Source organism: Diorhabda sublineata, chromosome 5 (genome assembly GCF_026230105.1).
Source record: "Diorhabda sublineata isolate icDioSubl1.1 chromosome 5, icDioSubl1.1, whole genome shotgun sequence".
In the NCBI taxonomy this organism is placed as follows: domain Eukaryota; kingdom Metazoa; phylum Arthropoda; class Insecta; order Coleoptera; family Chrysomelidae; genus Diorhabda; species Diorhabda sublineata.
The window spans coordinates 16,187,994-16,206,774 of NC_079478.1; the positions used below are offsets into that span (position 1 = coordinate 16,187,994).

Genomic DNA, 18,781 nt, shown 5'->3' on the forward strand with positions numbered 1-18,781 from the left:
GAAGTGCATAAAAATGTATTGTGCTGAATGATGGAACAGCAAACAGTTAAGAAAGATCATAGAAGAGTTTACAAAATAAAATTGAGGCGATCAAAAGCAAATGCAAGAGAAAGAAATAGAATGCACGGATTGAATGCAGCACTGGACAGACTGAGAAGGTACGATGTCATTTATGAAAAAATTAATTTATATGACATAAAAATTAGATGCGTATTTTTCATTTACTGATAAAATTTTTCTATTTTATATCAATGTTTATATATAATAAGAGCAATCTCTCTCAATATGATTGAAAGCAAGAGCTGAACTTTCTTATTTTGATTAAAAATTGCTTTGACTCATCTGTAACACTTAACAATAAAGTTTTTAAAAGCTCTTCTGGTTCACTTGAAACTTTACCACCGGAACAGCACATTCCAACAGTTTCATTTGAAAGCATCGCAATATTGACATTTGTTATTCATTGAGCCAATGACAATCAAAGGATGATTATGATATTAAATTGAAGAATCATATTGAAACCTAGTAACATTAAATACCGATCAATCCTTACGCATGAAATTTCGACGGCGCGTTGTCTGTATTTCTGCATTATGAATTCTTCTCGCCTGCAATTGCTCTGGTGTTTCTAACCATATAGAATTTTACGATGGGCCCAGTATAGGCCCAGACTTGGGCCAAGTATGTATACTTTATACAATTGTTCAGAGTTCTGTCAAACCTGGCTGACTATAGGATGGCCGAGGTCGGGTTACCCATACTTCAACCTGGCTTGGGCCATTATTGGTTTGTCAGCTACGCCCCGTCGTTCAAGTCTGGGGGCTCCTACATGGGTATCGCTGCCTACAGCGTAGATTGTGGTTCTGAGTAAACTCATACTAAAGAGGAGTTTCAGCTGCTCTCAAAATACGTTTTCGCTCTGCTTGCTGTTATCTTCTTATCTCTGCATGAACCGAAAATCCTTATTTTTCTTATGAGGCATTTTTAATGAAGAACAGAGTAAGAATTAAAACCAAAAAGTAAGATCTAAAATAATGAATAGCATCTAACTACAAAAATAACACCTATATGCATATACTGCATATACTGCATAATGAATAGAAAAATCCAAACAGCTGAAACTATAATCAATTGGATTGGTTATTGACGTGACGTTGGTAAAACAGTGGAACGGTATTACAGTAGTCAGGGTTGGAACTCCATTACTGCTAGATGGTGTTGAAGAACTATCAAAACATTGTTTTATATCTCGTGAAAAATAATTTTTTCTCATAAAAAGTATCCTATGCTATTTCTAATACCTCCAAGAATATGCATACACATATTTATGATGATCGATTAAGTAGTTTTCGCGTGAAAGCGTAACAAATAAACTTACATTCACATATATAATATTAGTAAGGATGTGCTTTTTAACTAGGTGGTTTCTATTATCTAAAGGCTTGTATCTGGAAAAATGGTAGATACTATAATGCAAACATAGTGGCACTGCAAGAAATACGGTGGGAAAAACAAGGAAAAATAAATTTAGCTTGTACTACTCTGGAGACAAAAAACAAGAAAAATATGGAGTAGGACATATGATAGGAAAATAATAAAAGCCCAATATATTGAAACTCAAACCAATAAATGAGAGACAATCCTATCTAAGGATTGAACCAAAACCAATGTAGTAAACCATGTTCCAACCAAAGACATAGAAAAGAAAGATGAAGATAAAATGTATGAAAGCTCGAGGAATCCATAGAAAAAATAGCTGTAAATGAGCAATTTTAATCTACAAATTTAAAAACAAAATCACATACAACAAGTGGCAAGTAAATATAAAATCCATGTTAAAACCTATAATAATATTTATGCAACCTGACGGTAATAATGAACATGATCATAAGTAGCATGAAATTTTTACAACTAAGCGATAAAACGATTAGTAAATTAGTAAAAAGAGAATGAATTGATCAGTGAATAAGAGATTTGAGACAAGAAAGACTAAATAATAACACAAAAATATTTCATAGAAAAATAAAATGAGGAAAAAAGACATAAAATAACAAAAATAAAAGTGCTTGAAAAGAAAATCCAATTTAAAGAGATTTGGTGCATCTCCAACCACTGTTAACGAAAAATATAGCTTGTATAAATGGATTGGTATAAAATGAGGAGGAACCAATAAAAATGACTTAGTAAAAAGTCAGTAGAAAGGGTAATAATGTGAAAACGCCGGAAAAAGATAGAATAAGTATGGAACTAATAAAGTGACGGGAATCAACGATGCCAGAAGAATGAGAAAATGGACAAATCCTCACAATATACGAAAAAGAAAATCAACAAAAGTGCCATAGCTACAAAGGAATCAGGCTTCTAAATGTAGTTTTCAAAATAATGTGGACTATAATATACAAAAATAAAAATGTAGCTTTTTCGCGCAAGGAAAGTCCACAATAATACACACAATTAAACAGATAATTGACAAAAACCATTAACACCAGATCAATGTTGAAATGTTATTTGTAGATTTCCAACAAGCCTTTGACTCAATAAATATTAAAAACATGAAGAAGGCTCTGAAAAACCGAGGAATAGGAACGAAATTTGATCAAAAGCAAGTGAACTGACCAGTAAAGGAGAAACTTAAGAATTCTCAATTAATAAAGGTGTAATACAAGGTAACTCACTATTTGTGAGAAATATAAATAGAAGAAACTTAAAAATAGCAGGGTTCCAATAATACCACTTGCAGAAGACGTAATCCTAATTAAAAAAATGACAAACATAAAGGGAAGGATGTTAAAGAAACTAGCAGTACAGGAAGAAGAAATAAAGTTAGGAATGAATAAAAATAGAACAAAACTTATGAGGTATGGAAAACAGTTCAAAAAAAGAAACAAAATAAAAAATATCAGCAAATAATAGAGCATGCGAAAAGAAGATGTTAAAATACAAAATACTAAATCGTAGGAATATTTACAAAATGAAAATAAGACCGGTACAGCATAGAAACAATGACAAAAAATATACAGTTAAGAGAATAAAAACACAAAGAACAAGATAACACAGTAGCTTTGTCAATACTACATTGGGATACATCAGGTAGCAGGACAAAAGAAATAATCAAATTAGAATGAAAATCAAGCGATAGAAAGAATAGATCAAGGATAGAGCGCCGCGGAGAATAGTTAGCGACAGACTGGAATAAATAGTCAATGGAGTTTGGAAAAAATATTTGAATTGGTTATTTTGAATTATTCGGGAAAGAAAAACATGTTTGAGATTTTTTGATGTGAACTTAACAAAAATTGAAATATTGGCAAGTTAGTTAACTTCTTGTACACACTATCTAAGATGGTCCTCTTTGAATCTACCCTCCATATATTAGCGTTTACATATTGAATTGCAAGCTTTTTAACTTCTCCAAAATGATTTTTAAAATGTATCATATTTTTTTTATTTTTAGTCACGTACCGATCTATTTAACGCACTCAGACAGCAATTCAGTACCGCAAAAACTCTCAAAAATAGAGACACTTCGACTGGCACGAAACTATATATTGGCACTTACTCAAACTCTACAAGAAGAAAGACCCATGGAAATGTCTAGATTCATCAATATTTTGAGTTCTGAGTTGAGTCAGACAACATCTAATTTGTTAACAAGTAGTTTTTTGAGTAGAAATGGATACAGATTACCTCATTACACTCATTACTATCAAAATGATTTTGAAACCTTCAAGTAAGTTATAATAAAAATTCAGGTAATTTATAATAAATTAGATATAATAATAAATACTTTTTTCTACCTCCCAAATTCGGTTAAATTGTGATTGAATGATTTATACAATATGAAATTCAAAATTATTCATTATTTCCACATCATTTTATTATGTGAGTCTCAATAAAAGAAAGTTGTGTTAGAAATGGATCATAATTACATTTTTTACAAATATAAATATTGAAAGTCGAGATGATAAGACACCAACCTTATCAATTACCTATATTTGTTCTTCCTGGAAATTACTATAATTCTTTGTCAGTAAACATCAATCTCTTCTTATATACTTCTACAATGAATTCATTCAAATATTAACTGCTTAACAATGTGGATAAATATTCCGTAACACATTTGAATATTTTTACAGAAATGAAACTTTGGACGATAACAGAAATGGTTTAGCTTAACCAACATTTTGTTGTGAATACTTAATAGAAATATTAAACAATAAGTTGTGTTTACTCAATCCTAAACTTCTTATTTTCTTTTACTCTTCCAGGTATCGGATGGAGGTTTATGTATCTTTTATACTAATTCAATCCATTTCTTCCATTAGTTTCTCTAATTTTTTTCCTCTAGTTGCCTCTTTTCCGCTCTCTACCATTTATGAATGTGTATCCATCCATCATTTTTTTATCAATCTACTTGTCTTCGTCTCCAGGATATATTTATGCCAATTCAGTTGTTTTTATATTTGACTCTTGTTCTGATTATTTTCCAATATATTTGCTTAGTAGTTCTCATTTATCGCTGAATTTTTTGCTTTTCCATCTTATCCTCTCATTCTCTGTCACGTATTTTACATTGAGTACTGCAATTGAGTTATATACAAGGTTATTACAAATTATGGAAACATTTTGAAAAAATCGTATTATTAACACTATTCCTACCAGGACCGGTCAAATGACCGTTTTTAAATTTTCAATTGGAATTTCCTACATTCGTCTTTAAACTTTACGATTTTTCCTCATATTTATGTCTTACACATTTTTTAATATTCACTTATTTTTTTTATTGTTTATTTTCTGAAAAAAATCTGTAGTCTATGTTATTACCAAGACCGGTTATTTGACCGGTAGTACGATTTATACATTTCGTTAATAGTTTTTCTCTCATACTAAAACCATAAAGTTGTTGCAAACGAAAGGTAATTTAGTTGTGACACGATTTTAACAGATAAGTGCCTTCCAAAAAATGGTGATGTCAGTGTTTATTTATATTTTTATAGTTAAGACGCATTTTCTGTGATAATTGATAAGAATAATATCAATATATAAGAAAGTGAGTTGGAATTTATGGAATCGTTGGCGATTTTCATACTGAATACACCGTTTACACCACCACTATACCACCACTACACCAACACTCACACTATCTGACGCGCGTTTCGATAACCAACTTATCGTCCTCAGAAACTGAAGGTAATCTAAAATCTAATAACTTGACTTACTTGTTTTACAACAAATTTTCTTACCTATAAACCTTCTTCCGCAAAAATTAATTCCAGCAGGAAAAAAATTACTTGGCGGGAATTTTCGCATTCATTCCTTGACTACTAATTTATAGAGTAGGCTGTGAGGAATTGGTCCTTGGTCCCTATTTAAGCTACTCTTACATCTAGCAATTTCAATGTTTTCAAATGCATCCAACAATTTATTATTGGATACATCTTTTAACAATTTTTCATTATTAATATTTATGTCATGATTGTGAATGGCAGCGTGATCGGCAATACCTGATTTTCCGGTCCGCCTATATTTCAAATGAGCTATGTGCTCTTTAAACCGGAAAATAACGGATCTTCTAGTCTGTCCAATATAATTTCGGTCATAATTACCACAACTAATTATGTATATACCACTCTTTTCCAAATTTGGTATTTTATTCTTAGGATTGCCCAACAATTATTTTAAGGTATTATTGGCTTTATAAACTAATTTTAAAACCCACTCTGCTAAATATTCCTTCCAATCCTTTTGTATAAAGCGGATTGAAAGGTATCAGATCAAATTTTTCTTGTTTTTTACTTTGGGTTTGGAAAAAGTGGTTTCACTTAGAGATTTCTTAAACCTAAGACGATTGATTGATTTATTTACAATTCTTTTATCATAACCGTCGAGTACAGCCACATCCTCAATGAAGGACTTCTCCTTATTGTATCTCTCGATGGTAAGTGGAAAGTGGATTAACCAATGTACGAGGAAATGTAGACTGACCATCTTATGTTGGATACAATGGAAAGAATCAGCCAGGATATACCTGTACGTAGCGATGTTTTCCCTAAATACATCAAATTCTAACCTATTACTATTCCTAATTACTAAAGTATCTAAAAATGGTAACTGTCCATTATTTTCCATTTCAAAGTTGAACTTTATAGACGGATATTTTGAGTTGAGTTTCAAAATGAATTCGTCTACGTTTGCCTTCTTCGTATTGAATATGGCGAAAATATTATTCACACACCTGTACCATACCCTGGGAAAATACTGAAACTCTTAAGTGATTTGCTGTTCAAAATGACTCATGAACAGTTCAGCAATGAACGGTGATAGGCAATTGCCCATTGCTGTTCCTTCGTCTTGCTTGTAGTTTTCGTTGTTGTACTGGAAACAGTTTTGTTCCATACATATTTTTGTTAACTGTAAATATTCTTCTATCACATCAGCCCCCAAGTTATTAGATATCAGTAAGTCCTCAAGGTACACAAAGGTCTACGGAAGAAGATTTAAATTTCCCCATAAACTCTAACGAATTCGTCAATGGAAAACTCTCAAGTTTGATGAGTGTGGGGGGTGATGGGGTGACGGGGTAGGAAGTTCCTTCGTTAACCAGCCGGAAATATTATAACTAGGTGTACAAATTGTTGAAACAATATGTCTCATTGCCTTTCCAGGTTTGTGAATTTTGGGAAGGCAATAGAGCTTTGACAATGTTGGATTACTTACGGATAACTTATGCTTGCGTGTACCGCTGAAAAGGTTTACAATTTTTAAGTGTTTCTTTCACATTTGTGATCATTTTATTCAGCAGATTCCTTAAGATTTTGGTGTGTTTGTCCTGATTAAGTTGTCCACTCTCTTGAAATAGTCCTTCTTGTCCATTATAACAACCTTGTTTCCTTTATCTGCTTTCAAGTAGAAGCAATCTTTCCTCCTCAAACTCCTGACAGTATTCAGATCTCTTTTGCTGACTGATGGTTTTTTACTCTTAGTATATAGATATATTTTTCAAGATTTGACTTCTACACGCTTCCTAGACGAACTCTCAATATATCCAATCAATTCGCCGAGATCGCCATCGCCCCTAACAGCATAACCCAAACCCTCATTCATCAACTTCATCTCTTTTCTGTTAAAAGTTTCTTCCCACTGGAATTAATTTTCGCGGGAGAAGGTTTATAGGTGGAAAAATTTAGTATAAATCTATTGACGACCAATTGTTTCTAACGATAGCAAGATGTAGATTAACTCAATACATGCCCAATAAACCGGACAAATTTGGATTAAAATGTTGGTTAGTATCCGATGATGTACGTAGCAAATATATAATAAACGACTTTCCATATTTGGGAAAAGATGAAAATAGAAAACCTTCAGCTTCTTTTGGAGAGTTTATCTCTTATATGCCTATCTTAGCAACCAAACCTTTAGCGAAAAAATTACCATTGTTGGGACAATTAGAGCAAATAGAAAAGAGCTACCAAGACTAACAAAACTAAAAAACGACGACATGGCACTGTTCTCAACAAAACTCTTTCGCTCATATAATTGTATGTTGATAGTTTACAATGCCAAATCAAGAAAGAAAGTAATAATTCTCAGTTCAATGCACTACTCCGAACAAGTTGAAGAAAAGACCCAAACACCGGAGTCAATTCAAATGTATAATATCACCAAGCTTGGCGTAGATGTGACCGACCAAATGGCCAGAAATTATTCGGTAAAATCTAAATGGCCAAAATCAGGCAAAATCTGTCTAAACGTGAACTTTTGAATAAAAAAAATATATTTTAATACTGGTAAGCTGGCTAATGGTTTGCATTTAATATTGAAAATATCAGTTGTGAAAAACCGATCATTTGACCGGCCGCGGTAGGAAGTGTCGATAGGAATAGTGTTAAATTATAAAATTTGTAGCAAGAAGAAAGAGAACGATTTTTTTATATAATATTTGATATATCCACAGTTCTATGCAGGAAAAGTATACGCGGTAACCTCAATGAAAGTATAGCAGCTGTTATACGGTTCTGCAAATCGTTCAGAATTTTCCTCCTCGCTGCATTCGCCGTTTCGATTGAATATCATTTGTGAATGAGATGCCTACTGTGTATCTATAGGTATCTAAAAAATTTCAAAAAAACTGAGAATATGAATAAAGAAAAAACTCATACCCACCGCTTATATCTGAGCTGGTAGACAATTTTACCCCACCTTACTGAATAACAAGTTCGCTGAGCAGCTCTTGCGTACTGACAAAGAGAATCATCTCGAATTTTCTGCTTATAAGCAGAAATGATAAAGGGTGGCCCATGATTTCACTCTCTAATCGAAATTCAGCAATGCAACATGAGACATTTTTCTTTGTGGAAACAACTGTAACTAGGATAGCGTACCAAACATGCTATTTTCTTTTTTTTTTACCAACAGAATAGAAGCTTAGAAGTTTTTTGAGAAAATTCTTTCTTCAGCATTGGAGAAGTATTTTAATAAAAATGCGTTAATAAAATTAGGTCCATTATTTATAATAACCCTGTATATTCATTTCCACATTTTTAAACTAATATTTATGTACGAGGTATATCCATAATGTAAGTTTCGTTTCTGTTTCTGCCAGCGGCAACGCTGCGATCACAATATGGAGCATGCGTGGTAAGTACTCAAGTAAAATAAATGTACACCATTTTTATACATATTACATTAACTCATTATCAAATTGTAATTAACTGTTAGATTTGAACAGTTTTGAAATTTATTTCCTGCTGGGTCGTTTCACCTCAATACTTTTTCGGTAGCTGAATTAATTGATTAATTTTTATTGTCCCTGTAAGGACAATAAAAATGCAAAGATTTTTTCAAACATACCTCAATCATCAAATTCTTTCAGGAGGTAAGGTTTTTAATTTGGAACTTAGTCGTTTAAAAACTTCGTGTAGCTTTGCGCACTTTGATATATGAACAAAGTACTGGAACACTGAACCAATCTTTCACTGCAGTGATTCCAACTCTCAAAAATTTATCTCCCTAAAGCAACAATCGAAAACCACTAAAATATCCGCAGGGATTCCCACTAAAAAATTTTATTTTTTATGGAATAAATATTGAAATATATTTACGTAAATAACATTAAAATTTATAATCATTTTTTTAATTTCTCAATTTATAAATTATCGTAAACTTCAAGGGACAAATCTTTTTTTTTTCGGATTCTGATTTTTTCTAAAATCATACATACAAGTGTGGATCGAAACATAATCATATTTTGTAATATTTTAAGTGATATTATGTAACGCAACTTAGTTATAAAAATCCCTAAAAATACCCCTAAACACCTTAAACACACACACCTTCATCATGAATATCAAAATAAGAATAAAATGTAAATAGAACTTTGTTCTAATAACAAAAATTGATTTTTCTTAGTCCTTACATCTCAAATATGTAGCAGTAATCATTACTGCAGTACCAAAGAATCAAATTAAAAATATAAATACAACATTCAATTTTTATCATAAAAAACTTCAATTCACAATTGAGGTCGAGCAAATAATAGAATCAATTTTCTTGATGTCACATTATATAAAATTAACAATAACATAAGAACAGAATTGTACACGAAACCAACTTGGTCCTCAAGATATTTGAACTTCAATTGGTGTCATCCTATGTCACAAAAAGATAATAGTGATAATAAGTTTGGCTGAAAGATCTATCCAATTATCAGATCCTGAATTTAAATGCTTAGCTATTCAAAAAGCAAGAACTGCATTGGAAGAAAATAATTATCTAGAAAAAATGATAAATAACATATTTAAGAAAAGAATAAACAGAACAATCAATTAGAAAACAAAACAGAAATTAAACATCAAAACATAAAATATTTTTCCTTACCATATCCCAAAAATTATCAAATTATTTCAATAAATATGATATTAGTATAATTCATAAAGGACATAATACATTATCCAAATATTTCACTAAATTTAAATCGAAAGCACCAATTGTGACGCTGGGCAGACATCTCAGTATTTAGAAAATAGACTAAGAGGTCATTAATACGATGAAAAAATAGAACTGCATTAACCAACCATGAAATATCAAAAAGACACAAATTTAATTACAAAGATGTAAAAATCTTGAAACGGAATCTAATACACGAAAAAGAGAATTTTTAGAAATAGTTCACATTCATAAGAACGAAAAAGCTATAAATGATAAAAAAGACCTAAATAATTTAAGTAAAATTTATAGCTCTGTTTTGTAAATTCTAATACAACTACAAATAATTTAATTGATTATTGCTATATATTTGAGATGTAATCAAGAACTCAAGAACATTTAGATGCATTTATATACATACATTTACATACATACATCACGTTCTAGCCATTTTCTTTTTTAAACTAAAGCTCATTGCATGTTTTGGTTTTTTCCGCTATTTTCTCCACTTTTTCCTGTCCTGGGTATTGATCTTCCTTTCGGACGGTTTCCTAAGGGTTTCCATTTTATTATTTTCTCACTATTCACTATTCTTATTTATCCGAAGCAATCGTATTCGCAATTTATATATCTGGTGATAGTCTCTTCATTTAAGATTTCTTCGTTCATTAGGATTCTATATTGTCCCTCACTAAACTTTTTTGGCCCACATATTCTTCTTATCATTTTTCTTTCGAAGGTGTTAAGTTTTTCTTCATCAGTTTTTATTAGATCCATCGTTTCTCCTCCATAGGCTGTTGTTCTGTAGATTTTCATTTTAGAACGTCTACTGTTTTTATGCATAGTTTCACAAGCCGAAATTTATAATATGTTCAGTAGCCTGCTTGGATCCTTTGAGTACTTTCCTCTCCTCGTTCATTATGGTTGTTAATTGTTACTCCCAAGTACTTAAAATTGTTAGCACCCTCGAATATATATTTTCCTGAATCTATATTCTTATATTTGGCGCCATTTTGTTTTCTTTTCAACTTCATATAATTAATCTTCCCTTCATTTAGTTCTAGCCTCTTTTACTAGCTTCATGCTCGATCTTCAAGAATGTTTACTTTAAACTCTTTACACTCCTCGATATTATGCTAATATTTGGACATCTTTAGTAATAATTGTACCTATCAGCTTGTAGTCTTTTAATATTTCATCAAGTTGTTGAAAGTCCATCACTCTCTCTGATTCCTCAATTTATATCAAATTCTTGAGGCCGTCGAAAGCTTGTTTCAAGCCTATAAATAGAATATGGATATTTATATCTTGATCGTAACATTTTTCTATAATTTGATTTAGATATATTATATTAGATATATCAATGCTTCTTCTTGAATTTAGGTCTCTTCTGTTTTAAAATTAGTTTTTTTTTAATAGCTTTTAAGAGATTGATGAAAAATTGACTAATTGTAAGTCTTTATCAAAATATTACTATTATTAATATTAATTTTTATTATAAAAAATTAATTTTAAAAACAGAATAGACCTAAAATCATTAACATTTAGATGCATTAATATATCAAAAGGTCTAAGACATAAGAAATTAAAGAAATTGATAGACATATTGACATTCTCCAAGATGCGCTTCCGTATACTTTTTTAATCTCGTACCTATTAACGATAGGAGTAAAAATCCTGTAGACTGTATTTAATAGAGAGACAGATCTGTAATTAGCGCACATTTTTGGGTTTCCTTTTTTGAATATGGGCCATATGGCTAAAACATAGAGCACCCCTAAAAACATCCCATCCCACATTTTTTCCTTTTAAATTTGGGAAGCAAACTCCTAAGTGGGGAACCCTATTTCACTGTATGAGAAATAGTCCGTTTTTATGTCATGCCTAGAAAACAATTTATTGTTCATTATCTTATTCCATTTTTTTTAGATACAATCCATCCGATTGCTCTAAATATAACGGGTCACAAGGAGTTCACGATGAGAGCTATGGTCATTTTTGGGAAAATTATATGTCAACGAATTACGGATACAAACATGAAACTAGTCACAACTTCAAATATTGGAATATCTATAGTAATAACGTTACAATACAAAATGGAAATGATTATAATCGTATTTATACAAATAATAAAAACTTTTATTTCACTCAATGAATATGATACAAAATCATTTAAATTTACCACTAGATAATATTTCTCCCGTCCATGTAGTAGTAATATAAAAGTTCTGTCCAAAATATTCAGATGCTATACGTTTTGAAACAACTACTTGATGGATTATGAAATTCGTAATGGTATGCCTTTTCAAGTGTCATGGCCCTTTTGTGAGAAGAGGATCTAAAATTCATAAATCGTTGTGAATTAGCTGCAAAATATTAATAATCCTACACATCACCATCATCAATTATATCATACATCGTGGAAATGTATTTCAATAGGATGTCATATGTTAAAAAATCACTAAAATGTATGAAAAACTTCGATACACCACTTTTTGAATGGGTTTCTAGTAGTCCTGCTCATTATATAACCTGACAGTAATATAAAAATCTTGACATAAGATGACAGAACAAATTTTTGTTAAGTATTTTTGTAATGCATAAAAACTGTTGTACTTTTAGTGTGAAAATTTTAGTTTCATTGCAATGTATCCAAAATGTAAAACAGGTATACTATGACCGCAATATTTCTATGCTTTCATATTTCATAAGGAACCATTATACTTATATGATTTAATTGCTAATTTTAGGATCAAAATTTGGTATTCCTAAGCGTGCAATAATAAAACCCGCATCATCTGTAAGTAATACCTCTAATACTTTGTTTATTTCTTATTAATATTATTTATAATAACGCATAAATGACGACACTATATAACCAAAATTTATATTGTCACATTAAAAGTTCATAAATTGTTAGAGGGAGTTGACCTTTCCTAGAAAGAGTCATCAGTCTTTGTATTTATAAACTGAAAAATGATTTTCAATATTCAGGTAACCAATTGATATTATGCAATGAAAATGGTTGTTAGAAAATTTTAAAAAATCTTGATTCATTATAATTGAATGAGCCGTTCATTTTGAATGTGTGCATTTTTCTTTAAATCGAGATATTTAAAGGTTTGCGTTTCATTGAATTGAAAAATATACGTATAGGAAGTGAATAAAACCTCCTTAACATATCTAAAGCAGAACGTACACTGAATCGATTCGGTTCGGTCTAGTCTTATCTCTTAGGACACATAGAGAGCAGTCTTCTAAAATGTATGGTAGTTAATTATTATAATTCAACAAAAGTAGCTGAAGCTCATCAGAATCTGATGAAATTGTTATAATTGCCTTAGCATGCGAAGAAATGGAATAGTATACGCGGGATCCATAATATTAATCTCAAAAGAGAAACTTCTGTGGAGCACCTTCATATTTCCTAGATTTATTTAATGATGAATTTTTTTTTATACTTTCGAATGTCTAGTGTAAAGTTTTTTTTTTAATTTTCTGAGCTATTACTACATAAAAGGTAGGACAAAAATGATCAAAAAGCAAATTTTCCTTAGCCGTTACTGTCAAGCAAGTATCTATATGAGGGGCTCAGAGGTGAAGTGGATCAAGTTCATCAAACTAATTATTGAAAAAATGTAAGTCAAAGTTTTTTTAGGTTTATTAATTAAAACACAACACAAGTCCAAGATGAAAAATCAACGAAATACTTTATTATACTTTATATTTTACAGATGTAAACTAAAATAACTTCAAATACAGCTGTGGTAATTTCTACAAACGATTATTTATAATTTTTTGGACTTGAACCATTTTATGACTGAAAATGTTTTGCATTTTAAACATAAACAGGTTCATCGGTATGTTCTTCTTCGTCAGTCAGGGATTTATTGCCTTCGCTTTGTCTAGTGTTCCCTTCAACAGGTAAATTTTTATAAAAATTGTGGTATATAGACGGGATAAAGCGAAGAAGATCTTTCATGTGTTGCTTTTTAGATTACGTTTGGATGGATAGAGTTGATCCTGTTGGATGGCTAATTATGTGATTTTTCTTCCTCGTGCAGTTTTATTGAAATCAACTGTTTCAAACGCAATGTCTTCATTGAGAGTTTTAACTATAAAAAGTCATGTCCAGTTATAGTTTTCTTTCTATTTTGTATTGCTGCTTCCAAATTTTTGATTGATTTAAATTTCAATAACCCTAAATCTTGGTTCTTTTTTCTTTGCTTCTCTTGCTATTTTCATCCAGTCTTGTGCAGAGAAAATATGGGGGCATTTACAGCTAAACTTTCCAATTAAGCTGAAGTCTGCATCGTTTGGCAAAAACGATTGACCTGACACTAAAAATTTAAGGTCTATAGTGTCCACGGCCATGTGTGAATCTTGTACCAACTTAAGCAGGGAAAGAGACATCTTTATATTCCCGTTCAGACCTATGCATAATTCAGAATACAATATAATGTGTTTATGATTTGCTGCAAATTATTTCAAGTGTTTCACCACACACGTTGCGACATCCTGAGATCCTCGACCTCCTTCTGTCTCATCATACATGTACATGAATCCAGTTCCTACATTGAATGAATGTATCTCAAGGTTGTAAACATAAATTTTTCTTATAATAGGCTACAGACGTGGGAAGTTTAGGAAGACCAAAAGTTAGTACATAATAGTTGAGGTATGAGGCCTTTTTGGTCAGATTTCAGAGCATTACGGGCTTGAGCAGCTTTTGCAAGATATATTTCTTTATCTATTTTAAGTTTCTTTTTTGTTTCTTCATTTTCTTCAACATCAATTTTCATTTTAAGGTTGTCGCATAGAGAACAAGGATCTTTAGATGGCGGTTTAGAACTCAAATTGAACTTTGCGTTAAAAACATGGTAGTAAAATTTTTTTCTACAACGAAACTCATTTTCTGAGATACATTTTTCTTTGTATAACTCATACATTTTGCTGACAGTTAATTTCTCATTCAAATATTTCCTGCCAGGGTTATCTTTTCTGGTATAATGACTCTGGTAGGCGGGAAAAGAGTTGATATGTTCAATAATTTTGGAATCATCCAATTTCCTTCTTGGATTCATTTCCCGCGAATCTTTTACTTTGCTTTCTAGATTTAGGTAGACCTAAAATTAATTGTTCGCTGAATACACTGTTTAATTAGAGTTATTTATTTATTTATGCCTGTCGCAATATAATTCTGAATTATCGTGTCTGAAACACCCGTCGTAGTTGGGCTTGTATCATTATTCAGTGTGGGTATAATAACTTACCTAATTCGGCTATAAAAAGTTGCAAACAAAGTTGGTATCAAATCCCGTTGGTATCAAATCCCGTTGCTATCAGACTAGGACATTAGATACTGGATATTTGTAATGAAATTACAACCTCACTTTTAGGAAGTAATGCACGATGATTAAAATAATGATAATAAAATAATTAGACCATACCTTCACGCACGCTTCGGACCTTTCCGAAGGCTGATAATCTGATCCACTTTCTTGAAACGATTCAAACTCTGTTTCACTGTCATTCATTTTAAATTTTATTAGTTCTGTTCACACCAAAGAAAAAGTAACACCCACACACAACAATAAATTTTATGGACTTGATCCATTTCACCTCTGAAACGAATAATAAGCTAAGTTTTCAGAAACCTGATGAAAACCAACTCTGGCCGCTTTAATGCGTGAAGTGCAACTTGATTCACTTCTCTACTGGAATAAACATTGTTTAATATAAAAGCAGATTAACCTAAAATAGTGCGTAATTGGACTTGATCCACTTCAATTCTGAACCCCTCATATACCAAATTCAACTTAAAGAAAAGTGAAAACTACCCTTTCACTGCTCAGTGACGTATAGCACGCTTGCTGGGCATTTTGTTTTCTCTACTTTTCTTTATTAGTGGAGCGCCTGGAGCGTAAAAATCGTAAAAATCATATAAATCTCGGACTTTCGTTACAGTGGGTGAAAAAAGAAATGGAATGTTTAGCTAATAACATAAATGAAAAAGTTGACCTTTTGAAAATTTGTGTTTTTTATTTAGAAAAAAATGGATAATTATAATAATTCAAATAATATGAGGCATTAGGCTGTAAAATGGATTTTATATCAAAATTAAGTTAATGTATATTTTTCTATAAACATAATGAATGATAAAATGAAAAAATAAATAAAATTTAATAGTTATTTATGCAACAAGTGAGTAAAGTAATACTTTTTTCACGAGCCGAAGGCGAGTGTGGCAATTTCTACGAGTGAAAAAAATACTCTACTCACGAGTTTTATACAAAAATTTTTCTACGTCCGTAGACTTAAAAAAATTCGGAAAAAACCTTTATCAATATTTATTTCGTAATAGTAATATTAAAAGTACAGTGAGCATTATTAATTGGAAGTGAAGAAGAAGTTATATTAATATTGGTACTTGTATTGGCAACATTTAACGAGTTGAAAGAAATAACATCGTGAAAAAAAAGCGTGACAAAATGAACCGCTACGGTACTTTTTGTCACGCTTTTTGACTGATTCCGAAATAACATTCTCTGTGAATGCATATGAATGAAAAAAAAACAAACTTAGTTATAATAACAATGACATCGTGATATCGGTCTATGAGTCGTTTTCAAATAGTCTTTTCTTCCGGAAAATGCTCTGTAGTCATGACATTTCCTAATTCTTGCACGGTGAATTGGCAGTCATCATTCTCTTCTATGTACTTATATATTTGTTGGGGCATCATTAATTTAACGCATTGTTTACAAAACGTTTCTTTTTGGAATATTTTCGAAAAATAGTTTTCATCTACTTTCCTATACCGAAGTGGCGGCTATTAGAAGTTAGAAGTGTGGGGAGAAAGTAAAACCTAAAACTAAAAATTGCATTGTAAGAAATTGTTTCATGTTATAGTTTAATTTTTGCACTTACAAGCCTGTATTAGTAAATTCGAAGAAAACTAAATACAATTGTAATTGTCATAAGTTGTTTGATTAAGTCATCAAGAAAAATGCAGCTTTTACATACAAACGAACAAGTATAAACAAAACAAACCAACAAGTGTATAAGTAAATAAATAAACAAGTACAAACGAAGGAAGTATAAATAAAAATAATAGACAGTAGGCAGTAATCTAATTTTAAATTATACACGTCTTCTCAAAGTGTTTTAAAATAACGCTAGCATTTTGATTTCTGCCTGGTATTCCTTTAAGTCGATGGTTTTAACCGCATCATTACCAATGGCTAGTATAGCTCAATGTGATAAACTTTGTTGAAGCATAGAATTCCTCGAATAGCTTTGGATGCGTTTCAATACACTGAAAGATCGTTCTGCCGTTGCAGTGGATAGTCAAAAACAGTTGCAGAAGGTTGAACATTTTGGGAAATACATTGTCAGACACCAAAATTTGCACAAGTGTCGATCAATTTGATGGAATCGTGCTTCATTGTTAACAATATATCAATTTTTGAAGCTAAAATCTGGTTTTCTAAACCAATCGCGGACAAACAAAACGTGCTTCTTTGGTGCGGTATTTACAAACTGATTTGTGCTTCGTCGAAATCGGAAGCAATAATTTTATGTTGTAGAGTAGAGCTTCCTGTATTTTTTTTAAATAGTGACTTAATGTTCTCACTCAATGTACCTAACAGAGGGTAGTCAAAAGTTTTCTTAAAAATAAGCTTGTTGTGAATCATATTCCTTGACCTATTTTAGGTAGAGGTTTCCTTTTGCTCTGAACTGTTGGCCTCTCAAAGTCGTGTCTTTTATAAAAATACAATGCTTCAATAACAAAACTTTGCAACTCCTCTTCAGTTCTCAAAGCATTTTTGAACATATTACGCTGAATGGATAAATCATAAATCAATATAAAAATAAATTCAAACTTGAGCATTTCCGCCAGTGTATAAATTAGTTGCTTCAATATTTTCCAGAATATGTAGGATATCTCCTAAGTGTTGTTGAATAGCAATATCTATTGCTAAAAATCTTGTGTCACTTAGTGCTTTCCAAGACAAATCTTTATTTGTTACCTATTTGAATGCATATGCTGCACTATTCACTGTAGCTAATACTGCATGTCTTTTAGGTGAAGCCCTAATTATATTTTCCTAAGAAATTGGGAGGGGGGCGGCTATGGTCCCTCCAGGCGCCCCTAATTGCCGCCAGTGATACCGAATGATACTCGTATTTAAAGTCACAAAAATTTCCAACATAACTTCAACATTAGACTAAGTATTTATAAATGGACACATTTGGAATTTTATATGATAATTAAAATAATGACTTTCGACTAATTAACCCTGTATTATTGGGTACATTTTATTCAGCAGTTAAATATTGATATAAACCGGAAACACATGACGTCATACGTATACGTTTTTGGCACATACACTCACTTATATACCAGTATAAATTTCGAATTACATCAATAACAAAAATCAATATAAGAAGTATAATAAACTAAGATGTTATCTAATCCAGTACGTGTTAATTTATTAACTGAAATTTGGTGAAAAGTGAGATAACAACCCAAGGACAAACACATCCAACCCATTTTTCTGAGCAGTCCTATGTTGATCTCGTAACTGTTCGGTTGAAACACGAGTGCACCTCGAAATATCTATTAAAAAATTCAATATTTTATAAATCTTGCGATTGGAATAAACAAAATATTATATCATCATTGTAAGTATTACCTCATTCGTATTTTAGACTGTTTAAATAATTATTTATTGTAAAATGTCAATGTTATTATTTCATTTCGTTTGACTGCGAATTTAAATTATTTGTGTGTGTTTTGATACCATGGAAACAACAATTTTAATTGATTTCAGCATTGACTAGATATTTC

The 18,781-nt window shown here is 31.2% G+C and overlaps 2 protein-coding genes across 3 annotated transcripts in view; both read left to right on the top strand.

Moving 5' to 3' along the window:
• LOC130444181 (neurogenic differentiation factor 1-like) lies at positions 1–12,741 on the top strand. Its single transcript, XM_056779225.1, has 3 exons — positions 1–158; positions 3,455–3,730; positions 11,857–12,741. Exons 1-3 carry the CDS (start codon positions 28–30, stop codon positions 12,080–12,082), a joined length of 633 nt encoding a protein of 210 aa, XP_056635203.1. The 5' UTR covers positions 1–27; the 3' UTR covers positions 12,083–12,741.
• Positions 4,903–18,781, top strand: part of LOC130444182 (tubulin polymerization-promoting protein homolog) — a 27,471-nt gene continuing 13,592 nt past the window's right edge. The window contains exon 1 of one of the 2 annotated variants that reach the window (XM_056779228.1): positions 4,903–5,190. The gene's annotated coding sequence lies outside the window, so the exon portion shown is untranslated. Of the gene's footprint in view, positions 5,191–18,292; positions 18,616–18,781 lie in introns of those variants that run through there. The other variant, XM_056779226.1, reaches the window with a different exon arrangement.